Source organism: Mobula hypostoma, chromosome 19 (genome assembly GCF_963921235.1).
Source record: "Mobula hypostoma chromosome 19, sMobHyp1.1, whole genome shotgun sequence".
Lineage (NCBI taxonomy): Eukaryota > Metazoa > Chordata > Chondrichthyes > Myliobatiformes > Myliobatidae > Mobula > Mobula hypostoma.
The window spans coordinates 56,546,923-56,574,308 of record NC_086115.1 but is presented as its reverse complement, the minus strand read 5'-3'; the positions used below and the strand labels follow the sequence as shown (position 1 = coordinate 56,574,308).

The 27,386-nt window shown below is 42.6% G+C and overlaps 2 protein-coding genes across 2 annotated transcripts in view; one reads left to right on the top strand and one right to left on the bottom strand.

Annotated features, from left to right (window-relative positions):
• Positions 1-27,386, top strand: part of gucy2g (guanylate cyclase 2g) — a 97,209-nt gene that overhangs the window by 57,648 nt on the left and 12,175 nt on the right. Inside the window, exons 19-21 of the mRNA XM_063071119.1 lie at positions 2,626-2,724; positions 3,917-4,008; positions 7,400-7,531. Coding sequence (XP_062927189.1) covers positions 2,626-2,724; positions 3,917-4,008; positions 7,400-7,507 — 299 coding nt within the window. The 3' untranslated portion in view covers positions 7,508-7,531. The remainder of the gene's footprint in view (positions 1-2,625; positions 2,725-3,916; positions 4,009-7,399; positions 7,532-27,386) is intronic.
• Positions 21,936-27,386, bottom strand: part of LOC134358664 (EF-hand calcium-binding domain-containing protein 6-like) — a 71,857-nt gene continuing 66,406 nt past the window's right edge. The window contains exons 16-18 of the mRNA XM_063071118.1: positions 26,250-26,419; positions 23,513-23,672; positions 21,936-22,201 (exon numbers count right to left, since the gene is read on the bottom strand). Coding sequence (XP_062927188.1) covers positions 21,983-22,201; positions 23,513-23,672; positions 26,250-26,419 — 549 coding nt within the window. The 3' untranslated portion in view covers positions 21,936-21,982. The remainder of the gene's footprint in view (positions 22,202-23,512; positions 23,673-26,249; positions 26,420-27,386) is intronic.

Sequence of the window (27,386 nt, the reverse complement as noted above, 5' to 3'; positions counted from 1 at the left end):
AATATTTCAATGATGGGGCAAGTGAAGCTATTCCCTTTGGTTCAAGCGCCTGATGGCTGAGGGGGTAGTAAACCTGTTGGTGTGAGTCCCGAAGCACTGGTACCTTCTTCATGATGGCAGAAGGGAGAAGAGAGCACATCCTGGGTGATGGAGGTTCCTGATGACGGATGCTGCTTTCCTGTGACAGCGTTTCATGTAGATGTGCTCAGTGGTGGGGAGAGCTTTACCCATGATAGACTGGGCCATATCCACTACTTTTTGTAGAATTTTCCATTCCAGGCCATGGTGCAGCCAGTCAATATACTCTCCACCACACATCTACAGAAGTTTGTCGAAGTTGTAGATGTCATGCTGAATCTTCACAAACTCCTTGGGAAGTTATTTGGTTTAAGTTGCTAATTCTTACCATTAAGGTGTTGTATTATTTTCATTATGCATCAAAATTGAAACAATGGTCTGGGATTAAATTAGATGCAATATTAGCATTGTTGTATGGGGATGACACGCCAATGAAGCCAAAACTTGCTAAGAAAGAACAGCCAATTATTACACACAAAATGATGGAGGAACTCAGCAGGCCAGGCAGCATCTATGGAAAAGAGTCCAGTCAACGTTTCAGGCTGAGACCCTTCGGCAGGACTGGAGAAGAAAAGCTGAGGAGTCAGAGTTAGAAGTTGGGGGAGGGGAGGAAGAAACACAAGGTGATAGGTGAAACGGGAGGGGGTGAAGTAAAGAACTGGGAAGTTGATTGGTGTAAGAGATGCAGGGCTGGAGTGGGGGGAATCTAATAGGAGAGAACAGAAGGCCATGGAAGAAAGAAAAGGGGGAGGAGCAACAGGTGGTGATGGGCAGGTAAGGACATAGGTGAGAGAGGGAAATGGAAATGGGGAATGGTGATGGGGTGGGGGGAGGGGGCATGCGGAATGTTACTGGGAGTTTGAGAAGTTCATGTTCATGCCATCAGGTTGGAGGCTACAGAGACGAAATATAAAGTGTTGCTCCTCCAACCCGAGTGTGGCCTCATCGTAACAGTGGAGGAGGCCATGGACTGACATGTCAGAATGGGAATGGAAAGTGGAATTAAAATGGGTGGCAACCGAGTGATCCTGCTTTATCTGGTGGACGGAGTCTAGGTGCTCGGCAAAGTGGTCTCCCAATCTATGTCAGGTCTCACTGATATACAGGAGGTCACACCAGGAGCACTGGATGCAGTAGATGACCCCAACAGACTCTCAGGTGAAGTGTCTCATCTGGAAGGACTGTTTGGTGCCCTGAATGGTAGCGAGGGAGGAGGTGTAGGGGTAATGTGTAGCACTTTTTTCCGCTTGCAGGGATAAGTGCCAGCAGGGATATCAGTGGGGAGGGACAAATGGATAAGGGAGTTACGTAGGGAGCGATCCCTGTGGAAAGCAGAAAGTGGGGTAGGAGGGAAAGATGTGCTTGGTGGGGGGATCCTGTTGGAGATGGCGGAAGTTCCAGAGAATTACGTGCAGGATGCAGAGGCTGGTGGAGTGGTAGGTGAAGACAAGAGGAACCCTATCCCTGGTGGGGTGGCAGGAGAATGGGGTGAAGGCAGACATGTGTGAAATGGAAGGGATGTGGCTGATTATAATAGTTATGTCTCATTTAAGTTTGTTTGTTTGTGCAAGGCCAGTCTGAATGATGACACTTGTCCCACACCACCAGGTTCAGGAAGAGTTATTACCCTACAATCATCAGGCTCCTGAACCAGAGGGATAACATCACTCATCGCAACACTGAACTGACTCCACACCTATGGACTCACCTTCAAGAAATTTAGATCTCATGTTCTCAGTATTTTTTTGACTGATTTCTCTTCTTTTGCACTTTGGTTGTCAGTCTTTGTTAGTTATAATTTTTCATAATTTCTATTAATTTTTCTTTACTTTCTGCCTGTTACGCTGCTGTGCTTAGGGCAACAGTGAAGGTCTGTCCATAACCACTCAGATGTGGAAGGATTCTTCATTGTTTCCACAACAACTTCGTCTCACCAATCAGGGGTTTTAGTCCTGAAGTCCTGAGCTGAACCCCCGAAATTGGAGGACCAGTGGACTACTCCGGGCCTGGCCTCTGCCCTTTGACCTGTGTGGCCTGGAAGACCCTACCAAGAACCAAAGCATAAAGTCAGCATAGCTCTGTGGGTCACAGAGGCACAAAAGCCTCCAATCCTACAACAAGGTCGTTTGACTTCTTGGAGGATTATATTTCTTTCTTTTTCTTATTACTGTCTGCAAGAAAATAAATCTCAAGGCAGTTAATGGAGACATTTATGTACTTTGTAAAGTACCCTCCGTATTTTAAAGGTGACAAATAATTGTTAATTTTGCTTTCATTGGCCATATTCCCCTCTGATCTTCCAATAAGACGATGAAAAATTCTTCAATATTTCCATATCATTATATTTTGTATATCCATCTGTCGCACATTGACTTCTGATTCACAATTTCAGGGATATTGTCACAAGCTTTGTTTCGGCGGATACTTCTAATCTGTGGATATTATGACAATCATGGAAACTACATCAGAATAATATATGGCATTTTTGAAGGACGGCAATCTCAGATATTAACTAACACACTTAAATCTGTTAATTTGCTTCTGTAGGCCCAGTGGTTGCTGGTGTGGTTGGAGTACTCATGCCCAGGTACTGTCTCTTTGGAGACACTGTCAACGCAGCATCAAGGATGGAAAGCAACAGTTTACGTAAGTATTTGTTTCTTTTTCGCTAAATAAAAATGTTAAGAATGTCCATCTAGTTGAGCAGCATCTGAAGAAAGAGAGTGAAAATTTCAGATGCATTACCTTCCATCAAAACTGGAAAATTTAATTAAAAACAGTTCCAGGAGTCTTTAAAACCACTTATCATTTTGTTTTAAATGTTTGTCAGACATTTGGAAGCAGTGGGAATGGACTGCGATAGCACACACTGCCAGTAGGCCGTAGTTCAGTCTTTGGAAGGGCCCTTTATTCCTGCCACCTGCAGGCTAATTGTTAGTACTGCACCTTGCTGAAGGATTGAAACATTCAGACCTGCATGGCCAGAAAAATTTGCGCTAGAGTGGGGAGTAAGCATGAAGCATAGTCTTCGATTAAGGAGATTCAGCCCAGTATGAGTAACCGGGAAAGGATTTACTTGGTATTTAAATAAAGCACTGTAACAACTAAACAAATAAAAGTAATCAACTTTTACATTAGAGGGTCAATAGAAATGACTTCCTTAAAGTTTTAAATTTCCAGTCAGATTTTGGAATTGGCTCTTTCACCAAATTTGCCTTCATTATTTACATTAAGGTGTGAGTAAAAAGTATTCTACACATGCTTAGGTATATCATTTGGAGACATTTTTTGTGATAATTGTGAATATTCTTTATCTTATCGGCATGCAACTTGTTTTTAATCAGTGCCTGTGAAAAAGAAGCAAAATTACGGTGCTTCATAGAAGAGTTCACAGAATGTGAGATTGGCTATTGCCTGTTATGGTGTTGGCATTTCGGGCAGCCATTTCTGTCCGTCCTTGGCCATATACTGTCACATGCAGATATAGAAGAATTCTTCATTGCTGCTTCCGTAACAATTTTTGTTTGACCAGTCAGGGTTGTTGGCCCTGAGCTGAACCCCCGAACCTGGGGGACCGGTGGATCACTCTTAGTCGGGGGTCTACTCTTTGACTTGGTTGGTAAGCCTTCAAGCTTTAGAACAAGGAGGTCTGGCTAACTAAATACGGGCAAAAACTGTGTGCAGCTTAACACCATATGGAGCATTACATTGACCCAGGTGTGAACTAAACAGTGACATGGTGACAGGGCAGCTGATACAATGCTCCTTGACCAATGTACACTGCAGCTTTTATCCTTACGAGCTGCAACCTGCATAATGAACCTCTTGTGCTCCTTAGCCTTGAAAATACACATGTCACAAAGCACAGCTGATGTCCTGTGGGGATTTGGAGGATATGAGGTCGTGGAGAGAGGGACAATAAAAGTGAAGGTAGGGAATCAAATTTTCCAACATGCAGTATCTTTTTATGTTTGTTTTCCAGCACATAGTACAATTTTAACAGCTTTTGCTGAAGTAATGTACTGTATGTGGCTATTTTATTCAGTTCTGGTTCTTTACCTGTACTGAACTCCATTTTGCAACAACATTAATATACAATATAAACACAAGAAATTCTGCAGATGCTTCAAATCCAAAGCACCACACACAGACAATGCTGGAGAACCTAAGCAGATCAGGCAGCATCTATTGAAATATCCACAGTCTATTCATATCCGTCAAGGCTGCCTGACCTGCTGAGTTCCTCCAGCATTTACTGTACAATTTTAGTGTGATCTACTCACTCTTACATCCCGTACCGTTACTGGTGTATAAGCAGCAAAGAAGGTCCTCCATCTCTGTCTGTCGTTGGTCTTTTAGTCTTGGTGGTGGTCAGGGCTTCCTTCGTCATGTCAGTAACCTTCTCCCAGTTTTCACTACTGTCAGCCGTGCAAGTCTCAGGAATACCATCACACTCCGATGTGGAACAATTTTCCATTGCTGTTTCCGTAACAATTTTGTTTTACTAGTCAGGGTTGTTAGCCCTGAGCTGGATCCTTGAAGCTGGAGGGCTGGTGGACCACTCTTAGTCTGGTCTCTATCCTTTGACCTGTTTGGCATGGGGGACCCTACCAGGAGGCAAAGCATAAAGCCCTGAGTCCAGCCAGCATCGCTTTCCGGAACACTGGGGCAAGCAAGCCTCCAAACTACAATAAGGTTGTGGTCCTTTTGAAGGAAAGTGACTTGATAGAGGTGTTTCTTTGATATCAAAGTGAAACATATTTACTGAAATAAACCTGGCATTCTTGCATTCACAGTCAATGCTTTCAGTACTGTTCTGTTACATTCCTACACACCAATAGCTCTGTTGTCACTCAAGTGCCCCCCCCCCGGGGTGTTTCAGTGATTGAAGGGCTTCCTCACACAACCCAACCCCTGCCTCTCTGTAGCGGCAAAACTAATCCAAACTCAAAACAATTGCCGCCACAGTGTTGTTATTTTTGCATGATGCACCCTCAGCTCCAATGAAATGATCTTCCAGAGAGTCAAATCCTTTATTAGCAATTAGCAAACACACAATCTTGCAGTGATACCAGGTGTTATCTCAGCAGGCTCTAAGCTACAAACTGGCATGAAATAAGTAAGAGTACGTAGCTTATTCCCTTTGCTTTTACCATACGCCTGCTAATGTGACTAGTTACCGCAATAAGCATAATAAACGCTCAACACAGAACACAAAGCAGATAGAGAACAGATACACAGCTTTTACACTCTCCAATAACAGAACTCTATACCGTGGTCCTTCTCTACTAACTTATAAAAGACTTCGATAGAGTGAACAGCTGGTGCTTTTTCTAGGCATCCGTTAGTCTTGCGAGACCATGGATCTGCACCTGGAAAGTCTTCACTCTCCAGGGCGCAGGCCTGGGCAAGGTTGTATGGAAGACCAGCAGTTGCCCATGCTGCAAGTTTCCCCTCTCCACAACACGCCACCGATGTTGTCCAAGGGAAGGGCATTAGGACCCATACAGCTTGGCACCAGTGTCGTCGCAGAGCAATGTGTGATTAAGTGCCTTGCCCAAGGACACAACACATGTTGCCTCGACTGGGGCTGGAACTCACGACCTTCAGGTCGCTAGTCCAATGCCTTAACCATTTGGCCACATGCCCACGTGGCGTCCAGGACAGCATGACAAATACTGGAGGACATCTGTTTAAAGTGAGTGGAGAGAGGTCTGGTGGAGATGTCAGAGGTAGGTTTGTTAAACAGAGAATGGTAAATGTGTGGAATGCACTGCCGGGGCAGTGGCAGAGGCTGACACTTCAGGGACCTTTAAGAGAAGCTCAGGCACATAGATGATAGGAAAATGGAGAGTTGTGTTTTGTGTAGGAGGGAAGGATTAGATTGATAATGGAGCAACACACATCAAAGTTGCTGGTGAACACAGCAGGCCAAGCAGCATCTATAGGAAGAAGTGCAGTTGACGTTTCAGGCCGAGACCCTTCGTCAGGACTAAGGGTCCTGATGAAGGGTCTCGGCCTGAAACGTCGACTGCACCTCTTCCTATAGATGCTGCTTGGCCTGCTGTGTTCACCAGCAACTTTGATGTGTGTTGCTTGAATTTCCAGCATCTACAGAATTCCTGTTGTTTGAGATTGATAATGGATTGATAATGGACTAGGTTAAGAGATTTCTGTTTGTTTTTTTTGTTTATTTATTTATTTATGTTGTGGGACAAGCCCTTACAGCCCTTCAAGACGTACCACCCAGCAATCCCTCCCAATTTAACCCTAGCCTATAACTTATGATAACCAATTAACCCATCAGCCAGTACAGTACTGTGGGCTGAAAGGCCTTACTGTGCTGTACTGTTCTATGTTCTCTGAAACTGGTGTTACATGGATTTAAGTAAGTGTTGTAATAAATTAACTGTGCTTTTTGGAATAATTCCTCAAAATATTCATGGTATTTCTGTGTCTGACCAACATGTTATTGCATTTGTTACATTTATAGCTAGAAGGGCCATTTTGTTGAAGTGGAAGGATACATCAGCTCCCACTTTGTCACAATGGTTCCCTCAAGTGATGCTAGGTCTTAGTTTGGAGAAAATAAGAAGTCGAACCTTTGAACCTTTATTTGATTTTGAGAAAAGATGGGGCTCATTTGCTCGTTATTATCACTTGAGTTAATTGATAGATTTTTTCCACAATCTAATTGTAAATTTTTTTAGTATATTTTCTTTTCTTGCTGGCGGTTTGATGTTTATTTTTAGAAGCTTTTTGTATGCTGCATGGCTCCGGGGTTGTACACCTAATGGGTTCTTTTTTCTCTCACTTCTTCTGCTTAGTAGGTTTTTTTGTTGTCACAAAAATTTTTTTCAATCTTTAAGATAATGTCTTTTTTTGAGTCATTGTAAGTGTTGTTACTTCAATGCACTCGTGTTATCTCTTTTGTATAATATAACAATAAAAAGATTTGAGAAAAAAAGAAAAAGTGTTGTGAGGTTGACTGAAATAATCGACCTTGAGACCAGGTTGATTCCCTCTCACCTTTTCTACCTTCCTGCAGTAAAATCGATGAATATTATTCGATGTGGAGGGTTTGTATACCTGATAACTCTGCAGTTTCCTGCTGTCTGCAGTTCCAAAGAGGAGAAACACATCACTTCTATACCCCTTCAGCAAATTCAAATATGATTGCTATTTATTAAAGAAAAATATATACATCCATAAAAATAACTTCATCCACACTTCTGTGACAAGGCGCATATTTTAATAAATAAATGAAAATTCCTTTTCAATTGTTATCAATTTTAAATATCTCCTTTGTATTTTTCCTAAGGGAAAAGGAACTCAGTCAACATACTGGCTTAAAAGTAAAGAGGGATTTAACATGCCTTTACCAAAGTTTGAACAAAATATGGAAGATGATCTTAATGGCTCAATATAGGTGGGAGAAGTGGATGAATTAGAGGTAAGTTTCACCTTATATAATGAACACCAGCTGCACAAATCTTTTGATGTAAAAATGTTGTTTGAGATATCTGTAGGGATCTCTTTCCCTCATGGTCAGATATTGAAAGTCTTCTACCTAAAGAAGGAAAGACTCGTGATATTATAGCATGGTCTATATCCTCTGAACTCCCCTGCCAACTGCTGCACTTAAAAAGTCATCAGTTACTGTGGTTATGAAGGAAATTGAAACGTTAGGTTCCTCCATAAGAAAAGCTGTTATAATGGTGTTGAGATTTTATTGATTGTATCGAAGTGCCTGGTTTAGCCTGCCTATCAAAGCATTCTACCAGAGTGTGACCACTGTCACATGCAAACAGCTACTTAGAGCCACAGGTGACAGCTTGGTATCTGGTTGGGATCAAAGGTGAGTGAGCTGCCCCAGAATGGACACAACAAAGCCCCTTCACCAGAGGTGCTACCCCTCCCCGGACATCCCATAGGCGGGCTAAGTCATAGTCGTAGTCTCTTCCCCCAGTGAGTTAGGGATGTGCCTGTCCTATCATGCAAAGGCAGCTCCAGCACACTGGGTGGATGAGATTAGATTAGATTATGAGGACACACAGTCCTCTTTTATTGTCATTCAGTAATGCATGCATTAAGAAATGATACAATGTTTCTCCAGAATGGTATCACAGAAACACAAGACAAACCAAGACTGAAAAACTGACAAAAACCACATAATTATAACATATAGTTATAACAGTGCAAAGCAATACCGTAATTTGATAAGAACAGACCATGGGCACGGTAAAAAGTCTTGAAGTCTCTCGAAAGTCCCACCATCTCACGCAGACGGTGAACTCCCAGCACCACAAACTTGCCGATGCAGCATCCTGAAAGCATCTGACTACAGTCCGACTCCGAGTCCGTCCGAAAACTCCGAGCCTCCGACCACCTCTCCAGCACCGAGCACCATCTCTGCCGAGTGCTTCGTCCCTGGTCCCGGCAACAGGCAATAGGCAAAGCCAAGGATTTGGGGCCTTCCCCTCCGGAGATTCTCATTCGTACAGTAGCAGTGGCAGCGAAGCGGGCATTTCAGAAGTTTCTCCAGAAGTTCCTCCGTGCTTCTCACAGCTGTCTCCATCAAATCAGGATTGTGAACGGCCCCCTAGTTAATATATACGATATCATTCGGAACGGCTGTCCACGCTGCGTCGTGCCGCCATCTTCTCCTCCCTCCTACAGTGGATGAGATCTACAGTGAGATCCAGCGTCCAGGACGGCAGTAGAGAGTGAAGGGCATGGGAAGGCACAGAAGACGTCATGGTCAACTGCTGCAACCAAGGAAGACCCCGGTTTATGACGCTTGTTTGTACTTCGGGTCCTGGATTTTCGAGGTTGAGAGAGTAGAACTGCCCAGTGCAATGGTTCTTCAACATTAAAAACTCTCCCGCACAGGCTTCCTGTGATAGTCAGACACAATGGACAATCACCATCAAAGAGAAACTTCCCATGTAATCTGACGCACACACCTCATTCCAGGTAGCACAAACAATTAGATGTATCTTCACACCGATCATCTTTAAAGTTCATTGTTAAAATTAGGAACATTTCCCATTGAAACTGGGTGTGTTACCAGTCTTACTTAGCACCAAAGGGAGGATACCTTCAGAACAAAATACATTTCCCTTTTCACCCTCTCAATAAATGCCCGCTCCATCCCTTCTCTCCGTCTCCCATCCACCGTATCTCCTTCAGCCAATCTCCTGGCTTCCACTCAGCAGCTTGTAGCCCCTCTCATGGTCACTTACTTCTGTCCCAGCCCTTGCAGCCTTCCCATCCCAAAGCTGGTTCTCAGTTTTAGATTCAGTAAGTTCATCCCAGCCTCTGAAACCTCTAGCTCTCTGTTTTAAATGTGAATTGTATAGAACTGATATTGTTTGCCAGACTCCCACACAAAATTTGCTGGTCCTGTTCTGGGTCTACCATGCAATGCTTTGCTTAAACTCTAACCAAACATGACCATGTTTCTTACTACAACTTTTTCTTTGACAGCAATATCTGCGTCAAAACCATAACGAGGAAATTCTGCAACAGGTGTTCTAGGAAAGAAATGTACCTGGCCCTTGGATCCCGTTTAGAAAGGACCCTTTATTTAGTTGTTTAGAGCCTTCCGGCCCTTTGAACTGCACCACCAGTAACCCTGCCAATTCAACCCCAGTCTAATCAAGGGACAACTTACAATGACCAACTGACCTACTAACCAGTGCACCTTCAGAATGTGGAAGGAAACCAGAGCACCTGGAGGAAACCCACATGGGAGGATGTAAAACTCCCTGCAGATGACGTCAGAATTGAGCTCTGAACTCTGACATCCTGATATGTAATGGCATTGTGCTAACTGCTGCACCACTGTGGCAGCAAGTGGAAAACAAACCCTCCTTACTGACACAAAGCACTCAGATGAAAATATAGAGAAGTTTTGGATAGAAGCACAAAAAGTAATCCATCAATTTACTCAGTGTATTTGCAAGTCAAGTTACTATCAATTCTGTATGTTTTTCTGAGGGAATGTGGGTCTTCTCTCTGTCTCCCATGCAAACTTCATCTCCATCATGGCAGTTGTAATCTGTGTTGTTGCAGTTTGGCTACCATGAGCTTTCTTGTCTGGTTTTTCATTTGTTTGTTGAGATTCAGCCTTCCAGCCCTTCGAGCTGTGCTGCCCAGCAATTCCCTGATTTAATCCTAACCTAATCAGAGGGCAATTTACAATGTCCAATCACTACCAACCAGTTTGTCTTTGGACTGTGCGAGGAAACCAGAGCACCAGGTGGAAGTCCATGCGGTCATGGGGAGAGCTTACAAACTCTTTAGAGTATGGTTGTAGAAAGAGCTATTTTAACTGGAAATATCTAATACTTAGAGTTTTAGATTTAGTAAGTTTTTGATGTAAACATAGCCTATGATTTTATACCTTTCCACCAAAACAAAAGCATCTAAAGAAGTTGGAGAGCCTCAGCAGGTCAGGGGGCATCTATGGAGAGTAGTGGACAGTCGATGTCTTAGGTCAAGACTACCAGATGAAAAACGTTGACTCTCCACTTCCCTTCATAGATGGTGGCCGATCTGCTGAGTTCCTCCAGCGTTTTGTGTGTTCTTCCAGACTCCGGTACCTGCAGCCTCCTGTGTCTCCATGAACATCACCTGTCTGTTTGACACTTACTATTGTTATGGCACAGGATATTCAAGGATAGATGTTGTTAACATACCTGTGCAGATGGGACAACATTTCTCTGAGGAACCTCTACTAGATTTCTTCCAAGTTTGGAATGATGAGAAATAATAACTATTGTTTGTGATCCAGCTTCACGGTGTCATAAGCATACATTTAGTACAGAGCATGGTAGGAGATGTATTCTAATGTAGAGCCTTTTTATTGGTGTATGCTTACTAATGTAACACAAATCAGAATATATTAAAGGTGGATGGGTTAAAAACTTTGTATGGGCTTGTGAGTCTGCCTTCTATAACAGTTCTCTCGATGGTAAAAGTTCATGATGCCTTTATGAACTTGCATTCTGAGGTGCTCAATAGAAGGCAAATCAGTGAATATGAAGGAGAAACTGGGAGAGTTGGTGAAATGGGTGGATATTGTAGGATCTGAAAGGGCAGAGAGGTGGAGGAGTTTAGGAATAAAATTTCAGAGGATAACTAACAAAAGCCAGAAGGGTGAAAGCTGTAATGCATGAGGATAGCAGCCCTGGTGGAGGTCTAGAGACATAAACCTTGAAATTTGGTTGAATTGGCACTATTTTCAGGCACAAATCATGCATAAGTTGCTGTAAACCAGAGAGACTATTTCTGTGTGACAACATGTCCAAAGCAAATAGTCATGGGCATGATAGTACGTCAAACATTGTGGTTTTTTTGTACATTGGTGAGACTTATCATGATAGGATACAGAGAGCGGGGTTCCAGGTGAAATAGAGTCAACGGGGAGCTAAAGACTGGAGCCACACTTGGAATAAGAAGTTCCTGAAACATGAAGAAGGTTTCAACAACAGAGGAGCTGAGGTGATGTGGTGAAAAAAATACACTTATTATGAGGACAGATACACTGTGAGTGCAAGAACAACGGGTGGTGGGGAAATGATGGGGACAATGGATGAGAGAAGACACACGAGGGCAGCGGGAACAATGCAACACAAGAGGCACCCTTACACATCAGGACATGGCATTCCCATTCTGACGTGTCAGTCCATAGGCCTCACCTTGGCACAAGAGGAGCAACACCTTATATTCCAGCTGGGTAGCCTCCAGCCTGATGGAATGAATATCAATTTCTCCTTCCAATAAACAAGTTCCGCCCCTCTTTCTATTTCCCACTCTGAGCTTTTACCTCTGCTCACCTGCCTATTACCTCCCCGTGAGTGCATTCCTTCCCTAGCTCCTATTGTCCACTCTCCTCTGATCTTTCTTCACCAGTGTCCAGCCCCTTATCTCTCCTACCCACCTATCACCTTCCAACTAACGCCCTTCCCATTCCCCCCACCTTTATATTCTGGCACATCTTCCCGCTTTCTTCTCAGTCCTGAAATGTCGACTCTTCATTCATTTCCATAAATGCTCCTTGACCTGCTGAGTTCCTCCAGCATTTTGTGTGTGACTCCTTGGATTTCCAGCTTCTGCAGAATTTCTCATGTTTGTGTCAGAAGCTCATGGCTTCCTTCTGATCAGAAGCTGTTAATTACAGTTTCATTTTTAATGTACCTCTTGCCTTGTCTGAACAAAAATAAATTTATCGCTTCTGTCAATGTGGTGTCAAGTTGAACTAAACAAAGAGGGGAACAGCCATTTCTATCCATCACAAAAAGATGGTGCGAACTCATGCATAATCACCCCTGTGGTATGTACCACACATCGATTATGAGCTTGGGATTTTGAACTCTCCGTCTTCTTACTCAGAAGATATTTATTGCAGCATCTAAGCATGCAATATTCTGCAGTTGGGCAGTAATTATTATTCACAAAAAATCACATTCAGTACTGTGCAAAAGTCTTAGGCACACATATATAGCTAGAATGCCTAAGACTTTTGCACAGTATTGCAGCAATTTTATATATTACACTGTACTGCTGCCACACAAAAAAACCCTCTAATCTCATGACGTATGTGAGTGATGATAAACCTGATTCTGATCTGGGTCTATTGTGGACTGAGAGTGGGAAGGTGGCAGGGAGAGGGGAATCATGCTTGGGGAAAGGAGAAGGGAGAAGGCGGGGAGCAGGAAGCACCAGAGAGACATTCTGTAATGATCCATAAACCAATTGTTTGGACTCAAATGACTTTGCCTGGTATCTCAGGGCTGGGTGTGTCTGCACCACCCCCCCCCCACACCCATCCCTGTCCCCCGGCACACCCTCCCACAGCACTCCAACCTCACCATTCCCAACGTCCTTTGTTCCCGCCAGATTTACAAACTCGCTCTCCGCTCTACGTTGGCAAATACAGTACTGTGCATGTACATTCCGCACTCCTACTAACCAGGAGATGTGTAAACCATAGTGAATAAATTATTAGCATAATGCATGGTTTTATCTTCTGTGAAGTATGGTCTTATATAATCCGTGTATTAAATTACATACTTACAAAATATTTTAGCGATACAGCACGGAGTAGACCCTGCCAATGCGTTGAGCCACGCCGCCCCAACAACTTCTGACACATCTGATTAACCTTAACCTAATCACAGGACAATTTACAATAACCAATTACCTACCCGGCATGTCGTTGGACTGTGGGAGGAAACCTGAGCACCTGGGGAAACCCCACGCATTCCACAGAGAGGGTGTATAGACTCCGTATAAAACGTTGCCAGAATTGAACTCTGAACTGGGGAGTGCGCTGAGCTGTAACAGCGACACTCTAACCGCTATCGTACCATGGTGCCCAGATACGTGAATATGCAAGTCCCCCCTACAAAATATCCCGTAGTTCTGATTAATCCACCTACATTCATCAGAGCCAAATGAAAGATATTTATTCAATAACTAATTGCTAAACATAATTGTAACATTTACTAATCCTATTTTCTCAATTAATGTTCCATTACATGTAATACACTCACCAATTAAATTTAACATTACTCTGTTCCCTCTGCTGATTTAGCTGTGATCAGCAGCCTGAAGTCTCCATGGTGTTTCATTATATTAATTAAATCTGATTACAATTACAATAGTCTGGCACAAGAATTTAATACATTCATCACCACACTGGCAATTGTGGTATTTTGGGTACTGTAGCAAGTCCTGGAACTGAAAGAACTGAATGTGAAAGATGGATGTTGCTAGGATCATATCGCCATCTGTTGGACATCTGTATCATTTTGTTGTTTTGAAACTAATATCCTCAAAGATTTCAGCAAGTCAAACGGAATCTATGGAGGAGAATATACATTTGATGTTTTGGTCTGAGACACTTGTCTTGGTCCAAAACGTCATCTGTTTGTCCTCCTCCATAGATGCTGCCTGATTTGCTGAGTTCCTCCGGCATTTTGTCTCTGTTGCTCAAGATCTCCAGCATCTGCAGAATCTCTTGTGCTTATGATCTCGAATATGTCTGTTTCCAATCATGGTATTATTAGGACCAAGCGTAGCAGCTACAGTTTTCCATTGCATTCTACAATCATTAGAAAGCCCATAGCCTTTGTCAAGGCTGGAGAGCATCCACAGCCTCTGCCCAGATGACCAGCAGGCTTGCTCACCATGACGTCTGACTGGAAACTGAAAGTCAATCTTGGCAAGCAAGCAAATAAAGATCCCTCACTTCATCGCATCATCATCACTGATATGGTCATTCTGTCAGAATGAAGCAAGTGCTCGTGCTAGAACTGACAGTGCCTTGGGAAGACCGATTGAGGAGACGTTTGAACGTAAGAAAGCTGAATACCAGGAGCTGGTAGAGCAATGCCAGAGATAGAGGTGAAGGGGCCGATGTGAGCCTATAGAGGTAGGGGGTTGTGATTTTGCTGGCTGCTCGCTGTGCAGAACCTACTCTCTCCTTGGCATTACAGGGGCTGTAAAGAAAGGGCCATCAGGACCATCACAGAGGCTGCTGAGCGAGCCTCCAGATGCCTATGGATTAAGAAGAGTGGCCCATGGACCAATACTGCTGGGACACAAGCTGGGGCCTGATCAACCCTGGCTGGGTCACCTGAGTGAGGGTGTCTAATGTTGAATGACTCAAAACACCTAATAACCCCAGGTTACATCACTGAGATGTGTTCCAGTGCACCTTAGGATGTATCTCAGCAACACTGCAAGTTTGGTTCACCCTGCTTTCTGAGTCTGAACATTAAAAATAAAAGTCATCATGACTGTTATGTGCCATGTTGTATGATCACGGGGTTTGACCATAACTGTTCTTGGCAAATTTTTCTACTGAAGTGGTTTGCCATTGCCTTCTTCCGAGCAGTGTCTTTACAAGATGGGTGACCCCATCCATTATCAATACTCTTTATAGATTGTCTGCCTGATGTCAGTGGTCGCATAACCGAGACTTGTGATACGCACCAGCTGCTCATACGACCATCCACCACCTGTTTCCATGACTTCACGTGACCCTGATTGGTGGGGGTTGGGGTGGGGGCTTAGCAGGTGCTCCACCTTGCCCAAGGTTGACCTGCAGGCTAGCAGAAGCCACCCTAAAAATAAAAGTACCCCCTCCATTACTAGAAGATGATCCTATTAAGTATGAGAGAGAGGGAATATTGCCATCAGAGTGAGATTCTAAGATAAAGGAGTTACTGTTCATACAGTACTTTCCAACAAGAAATGCAGGAAGTTCTTCAAGCTTCCTATCCATCATTTTTCTCTTGCCGCCTTTGCCAAAATTCTGTGACTCATCTTTCACCTCATTTCTGACTGTGGGTATATATAAGACCATAAGATATAGGAGCAGAATTAGGACATTTGGCCCATCGAGTCTGCTCCCCGTTTCATCATGGCTGATCCATTTCTCTCTCAGCCCCAGTCGTCCGCCTTCTCCCCCATAATACCATCATCATCATCATCAGGGGCTGTGCCCAGTTTGAACTTTGACTGCCATAGCCCACACACTGCTGTTTTGGGTCAAGTGGATCAATTCATTGGTATTCATTTCCAGTTCTCTGGCTGCTGTCTCCATCATCATTTGTCTTTGCCTTGCTCTTGCTTTCTTCCCTTCAATCTTTCCCATAATTACCATGCATTCTAACTCCTCTTTCCTAATCACATGTCCAATGAAGCTACGTTGCCTTTTCATGATCGCATATATTATTTCTCTTAGTGGATACTCAGATGGACTGAGTATATTCAGGAATTGTTTGAAGACGATCAAGGCAAAAAACCAGAAATTAAGAAGAACATTGAAGGCTCAAGTATTTTAAAATCTGAAGTTCGTAATGCAATAAATAAGATGAAGAAAGGAAAGGCAGCAGGTCCTGATGAATTAGTAATAGAACAAGATAATGCCCTTGAAGATTATGGAATTGAAAAACTTAACTGATTTAATCAATGACATTTATGAGATTGGAATAATACCAGAAGAGATGAAAAAATCAGTATCTATCACTCTTCTTAAGAAACCTAGAGCAATAGAATGTGAATTACATAGGACCCTAAGTTTAATGAGTTATATCACTAAGATACTTCTAAGAATTTTGATGACAAGAGCTGAAAGTAAGATACAAGCCGAAATAGGTACAAGAACAATGTGGTTTTGTGAAAGACAAAGAAATGCGTAATACCATAAGATACATACTAACTGCTCCAAAGCAACACACACAAAATGCTGGAAGAACTCAGCAGGTCAGGCAGCATCTATGGAAAAGAGTTAACAGTCAGCATTTCAGGCCGAAACCCTTCTTCAGGACCTGCTGAGTTCCTCCAGCATTGTGTGTGTGTGTGTGTGTGTGTGTTGGATTTCTAGCATCTGTAGATTTTCTTGTGTTCGTGGTATTGACTGCTCTATCTGCCCATGAAGTACATTTCAAACAGAATGTGTCTTTGAAATAATGACATGGAACAGGATCAACTGATCCTAGTCCACCTATCTTCACCATCACCCTCCAGCTAGCCTTCTTCCCCTACGTGGCCTACCTTTTCCATTGATGCTGCCTGACCCACCTTTATATTCAGGCATCTTCTCCCTTTCTTCCCGGCCTGCAAGGTCGACTGTATATTCGTTTCCATAGATTCCGGCTAACCTGCTGAGTTCTTGCAGCATTTTGTGTGTGTTACTCTGGTCTTCCAACATCTGCAGTCTTTCTTGTGTTTATGAGCTTAAACCTGTCTGATATCACCGCAGCACATCGAGCATTTTATACACGTTTTGTGGCAGCAGTACAGTGCAACACATAAATTATACTATAAATTACAATAAGAAATATCCATAAAATTAAATAAGTCTTGCAGAGAACAAAAGTAATGGCCTGTCCATTTTCTGTTCTCCTATGATTATTCTCTGTGTCCAAGGCACAGTGTTTGAGAGCCAGAATTTTGCAAACTCGTTAAATCTCATCTTTTTTCCATTTGTCTATTTGAGCTGCTCAGGATTGTTATTGCTGAGTTAACTATATAACAAGAACCTGCTTGTACTTATCATCTTAACAGTGGTAACTATAAAATTTCCCCTCCGAATCATAATTAACCTGCATCACTACCAGATAATTAGAAAAGCAGTGTGATGCTGCTAACCTCATACAGATGACGCAATTGGAACTAGAAAACAGACGATGTATCACAATCGGTTTTTATTGTTTCTGTCCTCAGGCTTGTATTTAATTCTTCTGAAAGAATTAATGATCTACAAAATTTTCATGCATTTCAAGAGATTATTGAATGAGTAATTAAGCAAATTGAAGGAGAAATCTGAAAAGCCCAAAAATGAGATAGTGCAACCAAGAAATTGAACTGTAAGGAGATCAATCAAAAAAGCCACTGCCTAGGAGACCTGCGGCAACTTATTTACGTGTATTCCTGATTTTTATCTGCACGCCTTGTGCAAGAGCTTTCATGATGACCACATGTTTGGTTTAAGGAATTTCGGGGGATTCTTGCACTAGTTCATCTTTTAAAGATGTGCGTTTGTTATGTGCTGCGTCGTCTGATGTGGGCGATTGTGGTTGTTCCATGACTGTGATTGTTCTTGGCAAATTTTTCTACTGAAGTGGTTTGCCATTGCCTTCTTCCAGGCAGTGTCTTGACAAGACGGGTGACCCCAGCCGTTATCAATTCAGAGATTGTCTGTCTGGCGTCAGTGGTCACATAACCAGGACTTGTGATGTACGACCATCCACCACCTGCTCCTATGGCTTCATGTGACCCTGATTGGGGAACTAAGCAGTTGCCACACCTTGCCCAAAGCTGATATGCAGGCTAGCAGATGGAAGGACTGCCGTACACCTCATTTGGTAGAGACGTATCACCACCTCGCCATCCAGATTGGGGAGTAATAAAGATGAAGGGAGTGCTAAATCCAACTACTGATCAAACTCATTGTACAGATTGTAGAGAAGGTTGGTATTGCAGATTCAGTCATGCAGTCACTTCACTGAGGCTGATGCCAATGTACTTGTTAATGAAATCGACATCCAAAGAGAAGTCCTCTTTATCGGGAAGCCGCCAAAGACTAAACTAATGTTCCAGTATTACTGTGACCGGCAGTTTTATTCCCCAATGTCAACGCACACAAACTGCTGAAGGAACTCAGCAGGTCAGACAGTGTCCATGAAGTGAAATAAATTGGACTGATGCAAGGTCTCAATCCAAAATGTTGACTGTTTATTTCCCTCCATAGATGCTGCCTGACCTGCTGAGTTCCTCCAGCATTTTGTGTTGTGTTGCTCAAGATTTCCAACATCTGCAGAATCTCGAGTCTCTTCCTCACTGTCCACCTCATTACCAAGCTCTTATAGCTCTCTATACCTCTTAATAACTGATAATATAAGAAAAACAAAACACTTGTAACTAATCTCTGCAAAATCCCTGTACAGGTATTAAAATTCCCATTCGGCGTCATCCATTGTTTTCTACCTTGGAGTTACCTTTGGATCCACTGTACACTGGACCTCATATGATTTTCTTTCTGATCAGTATACCAGAGCGTATTGAAGCAACAGAGCCAGACATTTGGACAATGGTTTGAGCGCTGGGCCCGGATTGGAATGTTGGTACAGGCCGAATCGAGGTGGCAGGGTCCAGGCCCCAGGCCCCAGAGTGTATCGAAGCAATTGAACCTGATGTTTGGACGACAGTTTAGGCGCAGAGCCAGATTGAAAAGGTCAGGGTGTCGAGGCCTGAGGCAAGAGGGTGGGCCAGTCCAGCTCACTGTTCTGTGGCTTTTACTTCGCTCTGCACTGAATCCAGGGTCCGTGGACAAACTCTCTTTGTGGACTTCAGTTCAGAACACTATTTCTTTGCGTTTATTTGCATGATTTGCTTTTTTTTCTCTACACATTGTGTCTTCTTTTTCATGGGTTGCTTTGTGTTTCTTCATTTTGTTTCTGCCTGTAAGGAGACGGATCTCAAGGTTGAATAATGTTCACATACTTTGACAATAAATCAGAATCAGGTTTAACATCACTGGCAGATGTCATGAAATTTGTTAACTTTGTGGCAGCAGTACAATGAAATACACGATAAATATAGAAAAAATCAATTACAATAAATATATATATAATAATTAAATTAATATAGTGCAAAAACAGAAATAATAAAAAAGTGAGGTAGTGTTCATGGGTTCAATGTTTAATTAGGAATCGGAAGGCAGAAGGGAAGGAGCTGTTCCTGAATCATTGAGTGTGTGCCTTCAGACTTCTGTACCTCCTTCCTGATGGTAGCAATGAGAAGAAGGCACGTCCTGTGTGATTGGAGTTTTTAATGATGAACAAACGTAGTTTCTCTCAATACTGTGCAGTAGACCTCCAACCCCATACAATAATAAATGGACTTTGAACTACGTATGACCTTGTCAAACACCAATCAATGTCAATAGGATTGAATACATTACCTTCATTGAATCTTTTCAAAACCTTCAACCGAGCTTCTCTTCACAGATAAATCCTGACTGCAATGGATTAAGCAGCGCCTTTTAAAACGAAGCTAAATTATTGATCATAAAAATCGCTTGGGGGCTAGGAAGATCTTGCCGGGAAGTTCTACTATTGCTTCCATTAGACTTCATGAAGTCAATGGGATTTGCACGGCAGAGCGTTCTTCCCACCAGGGACCCGAGTAAGGTTTCTGCAAGGTGGAGAGGCTGGAAATCTCAGATTCCCTTTCCATAGATATCAGAGTTCAAAGTAAATTTATTATCTAAGTACATATACTGTATGTCACCTTATACAACCCTGAGATTCGTTCCTTTGCGGGCATACTCAGTAAATCGAAGAATCATAATAGAATCAATGAAAGACCACAGCCAGCAAGGCAAACAACCAGTGTGCAGAAGACAATAAATGGGGAAAATACAAAAGAAAAAAGAAATAATAACAATTGAGCAATAAATATCGAGAATGTGAGAGTAAGAGTCCTTGAAAGTGAATCCATAGGTTGTGGGAACATTTCGGTGATGAAGCAAGAGAAGTTGAGTGAAGCTATCCCCTCAGGGATCAAGATCCTGATGGTTCAGGGGTGATAACTGTCCCTGAACCTGCAGGTGTGGGTCTTAAGGCTCCTATACCTTCTTCCGGATTCAGCAGTGAGAAGACAGCATGGCCTGGGTGCTGGGGGTCCTTAAAGATGGATGCTCCCATTTTGAGACATCGCCTTTTGAAGACATCCTGGATGCTGGGGAGGCTAGTGCAACTTTCTGCAGCTTTTTCCAATCCTGTGCAATGGCCCCTCCATAGCAGAAATTTGCGAGTGCCTTTGGTGACATACCAACTCTTCTCAAACTCCTAATGAAATATAGCTGCTGTCATGCCTCCTTTGCAATTGTATTGATATGTTGGGCCCAGGATAGATCATCAGTGAAGCTGACACCCTGGAATTTGAAACTGCTCACCCTTTCCACTTCTGATCCCTCGATGAGAACTGGTGTGCGTTTCTTCAACTTCCTCTTCCTGAAGTCCACAATCAATTCCTTGGTCTTGCTGATGTTTAGTGCAAGGTTGTTGTTGTAACACGACTCAACCAGTTGATCTATCTCACTCCTATATGTCTTCTCATCACCATCTAATATTTTTTATAGTTATAGTATCGTCAAATTTATGGATGCTGTTTGAGCTGTGCCTATGATTGTGTTTGTAGAGTGTAGAGCAGAGGGCTAAGCATATGTCATTGAGGTGCACCAGTGTTGACTTGCATTGAGTAGGATGGTACTCAAATCAAAGATTTTCAATGTACCTCAGAACAAGATCATACCATGTTGTAAAATTAGCCAGGTCCATCATGGGTACTAGCCTCCGTAGTATCCAAGACATCTTCAAGGGGTGGTACCACGGAAAGGCAGCATCCATCATTAAGGACCCCCATCACCCAGGACACACCCTCTTCTCATTGCTACCATCAGGAAGGAGGTACAGGAGCCTGAAGGCACACACTCAACGATTCAGGAACAGCTCCTTCCCCTCTACCATCCGATTTCTGAATGGACATTAAACTCATGAACACCACCTCTCCACTTCTTTTACTTTTATTTTTGCACGACTTAAATAATTTAACAATTTAATATATATATTTACTGTAATTCAGTTTTTCTATTATTATGTATTGCATTGTACTACTGCTGCAAAGACAACAAATTTCACAACATATGATGATGATATTGAACCTGATTCTGATTCTAAATGTGGCAATAATACCAAAATGCTCTGCCCTTTTGCCATTAGCCCGTTTGTCCTGCACTGAAGATTTTGGCGTGCTTATTTTGAGTGGAATAAAGAGAATACAACATTGAACCAGCAAAGTGCACCAATATCCATCTTCTCCATAATGTTTTGGTATACTGAACTCTTTACATCTCGGCCAACACTCTCCCTCATGATCCAAAAGGTCCATTCTTTCTATAATTTAATGCCACGTAATCCACCAGCCACTCTAGCCGCTGTTTCTGTATTCACTCTCCCCTCCACCCACCGTCACAGGGAGAACACACATCTCCACATGGATCACACACAATGTCAGCATTGAACCTGTGTTCCTGGAGCCATCAGGAGAGCCTCTACTGTGTTATGCACATTGCCAATCCAAAAATATCTTTTGGATTAAATTAACTTCTTTCACATTAAATTATCAGCAAACAGTAGTTGTTAGAAAGAGTACAAAAGACCTCAGAAATAAATGATTTTCTTAAACCTTTATTAATTCTTTTGTAACATTTAGTAGGATTAAAAATTCCAAGTAAAATTTCAATAGTACTTGAGCTTAGTGCTGTGGAATCTATCACAATACCAACAAATACACACAGAACAATTAAAATGAAATGTGTTTATGGAGTCTTGTAAATTTTGTTGAGAAGTTTTGAATATTTAATTTTACCAACCATATCGTCATCGTATTTTGACATTAACTGGTATATTTCCTCTTCATCCAACACTATATTGCAGAGTTGAAGAACAGATCGAAATTCAGGCAGCGTAAGAAATCCAGTGCTAGCACAATCCAGTTTTTTACAGACTCTGTCCAATGTTTTCCAGTTGCCCGCTAACTGCAGGGAAAGCAGAAGGAAATCTTAGAAACAAGCAGAGGATTCAAGTCTTCACCCTTAATAGGTTATCAAAATCAGTAATGTTTTAAATCTATTTTAGATCATTGGATTGTGTAACGGAAAAAAAACTGGCAACAGCCAGAAACAGCTCATTTTTTCAGATTTCTAATTTTCTCTTACCAAATTGATGCTTCGCTCAGAACAAACAAAACTACTTTGTCCATTTTCTCTCCATCCTGATATTTATTTGTTTATTAATTGAGATAGATTGCGTAATAAGCCCTTCTGGCCCTTCAAACCACACCACCCAGCAATTCCCCAATTTAATTCTAACCTAATCATGGGACAACTTACAATTAACCTACCAACTGATACGTCTTCGGATTGTGGGAGGAAACTGGAGCACACGGAGGAAGCCCATATGGTCACGGGGAGAACGTACAGGCAGCGGCAGGAATTGAACCTGGGTCACTGGTTCTGTAAAGTGTTGTGCTATCCACTAGACTACCATACTGCCCATACATTACAGTAATCTAGATAGCACTGGATTCAATTCAGGTGTGCAGACGTCAAGTATTATTATTGCCGGGGACGCAAGATTCTCAAGATGCTGGAACCTGAAGCAGAAAGTAAACTCCTGAATGAATTTAGCAGGCTATGCAAAATCTGTGATGGGAAATAGAGTCTGTTGTTTCAAGACTGATGAATGTTCTCAATCCTAAACATCACCTGTCCATTTTCCTCACAGACACTGCCTGGCCTGCTGGCTTGCTGAATGAGCTCTCACTTTATTATTGTTACTATTACTATTGTTATTGATAAGTTGTCATTTAAAGTTAAATTGGATAGATACATGAACAGGAAAGGAATGGAGGGTTACGGGCTGAGTGCAGGTTGATGGGACTAGGTGAGAATAAGAGATTGGCACGGACTAGAAGGGCTGAGATGGCCTGTTTCTGCGCTGTAATTGTTATATGGTTATATGTTATATGAATTTGAAAACATGCTAGGGTTACGATTGCAGGTGTATAAAATGGCTTACATCTTGCTATTCCAGAGGTGATCATTTTAGCTCAGTTTCAATCACAGAACTAGAGTGTTGAACTATTCAGCTAGATATGAGAAGCCTTTTAATATTTCAACTGTGGTCTTTTTGCACAATTTAATGATTAAAGCTGCATAGCTTCAAATCCAAAGTATAATTCTGTTGGAATTTGTCACCTGCTGTGAACCTGTTGACAATACCTTGCTTGACACCACATGTAATTGCCAAGCTAGTCAATTGAAGGACACTAATAATCTTTCTATTACCTTCCTTCGAAGTTTTTCTGTAATGGTACCCAGACCTCTATGCACAGATTCTGTGTACCCTGCAAATTCTGGCTGCGACTGCTTTTGCGTCTTTGAGTTGTCAAGCCTGAATGATTTCCTTTGATCCTCAAATGGCTGGAGAAACTCGACATAAGAGATCCTAAACAGAGTGCATGCAATTAATGTAAAGAAAAGTATTGCTAACAGATAAGTTCAAAATTAATTTTTGACTATTGTTTTGAAATGGAAGCCATTTCACTTTAAGTATAGATAGGCAATAAAATATACTTCATACTGCATGAAATCACCAAAACTGTTAATTGCATTTGTTATTGCAGCAATTAGGAATGGATTTGGATGCATTGTTGATTATTAACGCACTGAGGACATTGCCATGAACAGAACTGTGCTTCAGTATTAGGAAATAATTCAGCCCATTACATAAGGAGGCAATAAATCCAGCACGTGGAATTTTTATTTTATCCATTTATTGAAATGCAGCACAGAATCGGCCCTTTGAGCCGCAGTCCCCCGGTTTCATCCGAGCTGAATCACGGGGCAATTTACAATGACCAATTAACCTATCAACCTATGCCTTTGGACTCTGGGAGGAAACCAGAACATCTGGAGGAAACCCATGTGGTCACAGGGAGAACGTACAAACTCCTTACAGACAACGGCGGGAATTGAACCAAGGTCACTGGTACTGCAAAGCAATGTGCTAACCACTACACTACCATGCTGCTGTTGACTACTAGTTTTATCTCGTTTGCCACACCAGCTGCCCAATTATAGTATATCAAACGTAGAACAGTACAGGAAAAGCCCCTTCCGCCCACTATGTTGTGCAGAACCAATTAATATCAAGGCTATACCAAGGCTCCCTTGAAAAGTTAAGCCCTAAGAAGGTATTTGTAGTTCAATCTGGAGTGCTGTACATTTTAAGCAAGTTTCTAGCCAAAAGCCTTATGGGTATTCTTCAGTTTACCAATAACCGTATCAAACAATCCTGGAATTGTTTGAACTTCTCTTTCTGGTGAGCAATGGAACCAGTAACCTTGCTTGCAGTCAACATCAGTCTGACGAACCTCAATTGTACTCATCTCTACATCTACAACAACTGAGGTTAAATCTTACATTTTTGGGCACTTAAGGAACTCTAATACCGTTTTCCCAATGTCACAAAAATGTTTGACATTCTCTGTGTTACATTTTTTGCCATGTACTGCCCGTGACATATTTCTACACTTTGTTTGAAGGTAAAAGCAGGAGTTCCCAATCTTTTTTATGCTGTGGTCTTTGAGGCTCTCGGTTGGTCAGGGTCGACCATGGATGTTGTGTATTAGCTTTCTACGTTTTACGCAAGTCAGTACACAAGCAAGCCAGGGCAGTACGATGTGGAGGCAAGCAGTCTTCCCCTCTCCATGCACCTGATGAATCCAAAGGAACAGTTTGGTACCTGCAGCTTTGCAGGAGTTGCCAGTCAGTGTTGAACTCAAAGTAGGACTGCCATAGGGACTCCAGCTTCAAATTTTTCCCTTGGGGGGTTTACTCCCGAAGCCTTCCCCGTGAGTGGATATAGCTGCAAGGCAGCAGAGGTTTCAGATCAGAGTTTCCCTTCTCCTAGCTGAGCTGCCAACCACGGCCGACAGGCCCCATCTGCTGAAGCAACTAGTTTTAAGGTGACAGAAACCCACCTTTGCCCCTTCTGTCGGTAAAAATGGTTCTGCTGGGCTTAGCAGCTCATCTGCACATGAAGACCAGGAGGTGGACCTGGTTGTCAGAGGCACTTTGAGATACATACCATTGGGAGCATTTAATAGGTAGTGGGAGCTTATCCCCACTACCCCCCCACCCCCGGCTATGACAACTTCAGGAACCTATGCCGAGGGGACCCCTACCATTTTCCGAGGGTCAGTGGAACCCAGGTTGGGAACAACCTGCCTTAAAGGCTCAAAAGCATTTTGCAGCTGGCACACAACATTCATAATCAACCTTGACCAACGGAGGGCCTCAGAGACCATGGCATAGAAAAGGTTTGGAACCTCCGCTTTACAGAGGATCGCTGGCAATTTCGACTATGGATAGAAGGTCACATTCATTGAATCAGAATTAGGCTGATTATCACTGACTTTTGTGATGTGGAGTTTGTTGTTTTGCGGTAGCTGTACAGTAGAAAGACGTAAAAATCATTATAAATTACAAAATGAACAGTGCAATAAAGAGGAATAACAAGGTAATTTTCATGAGTACGGGTGACAACACTTCTTTGGTGGATGTTTATTTGACACCCATATCACTGGCTGGTGGGGTCTCTACCAATGGAGGAGTAAGGTGCTCCTTCCCTCTGCTAGTCTGCAGGTCACCCTTGGGCGAGGTGTAGCACCTGCTCAGCCCCCGGTCAGGGTCACGTGAAGCCATGGGAGCAGCTGGCGTATATCACAAGTCCTGGTTACGTGGCCACTGACACCAGACAGACAATCTCTGAAGAGTATTGATAATGGCTGGGGGTCACCCACCTTGTAAAGACACAGCCCAGAAGAAGGTAATGGCAAAGCACTGCTGTAGAAAAATTTGCGAAGAACAATCATGTCCATGGAGACCGTGATCGCCCATGTCATATGAAACGGCACATAATGATGATGATGATGATGATGATATTAATACAATCTGACTGTTATGGTGTAAGCCATGTGAGGAAATATATTTTAAAATCAACCAGTTAAGATTTACTAACCGGTCCTGCCCATGGTCAAACTTGCTGGTGATCGCTTCACAGGCCTGATCATTCAGTGCCACACAAAGGTCCATAAGGATGTCTTTGAATTCTTCCTTGCTAACAAAACCAGTATTAAATTGATCCAACTCACGAAAGCTTGTCCAAAGATCATTCAGCAAGAGCTGAACCTAAGATAAGACAGTAATTTTCAGAGTTCAAAGTAGATTTATTATCCAAGTCTATATATGTCACCATAAGTACCATCTATAAGAGTCAAACTCTGTGATAAGATTGCTGTAGTGTGGTGTCTGCAATCCCACAGACAGAACACACTGATGACTAATCTTTAGCACTGCATGTGTCACACTGGGCACAAAACCAACTGTCAACGAGAGGGTGAAACAGAGCAATTACTGAGATCGAAATAGTATGGGGTTTATGAGACTCAGGAAAGAGTTTAATTTACACTAGAGTAGGATTACCAACCTGGGGCCCATGGAACCTTTGATTAACGGTATTGGTCCATGGCATAACAAAGGTTGAGCACCCCTGCTCTACAGAGTGTTTCTCAACAGCAGGACATAGGAACACAGGAACATGGCTCCTTGATGGTAAAGAAGCACGTAAACCTCTGGCCCTCATCAGCCAGGGCATGGAGTAGAAAAGACAGGATGTTGTGTTGCAATTGTACAGTCATTACTGAGGCTGCACTTGGAGTATTGCATTCAGTTTTGGTTACCCTGTTACAGAAATGATGTCATTCGCTGGAAAGACTGCAGGGAAGATTATGAGGATGTTTCCAGGCCTGAGTTATAAAGAGGGGTTGGGCAACGTAAGACTTTAGTCATGCGAGTGTAGGAGACAGAGGGTGGCTTTACAGTGGTGTATGAAATTGTGAGGGCATAGAAAGGGATTCACCCCACAGTCCAAAGACGTACAGGTTGGTAGGTGAATTGGTCATTGTAAATTGTCCTGTGATTAGGCTTGGGTTAAACTGGGGGATTGCTGGAGTAGCCGTGGCTTGAAGGGCCAGATGGGCCTATTCCATGCAGTATCTCATTTAATAAATAAATAAACAAACAAACAAACAAATAAATGAATGAATGTTGGGAACCCCTGATATACAACAGCCAGGATGGAATGGTGGTGGGGAAA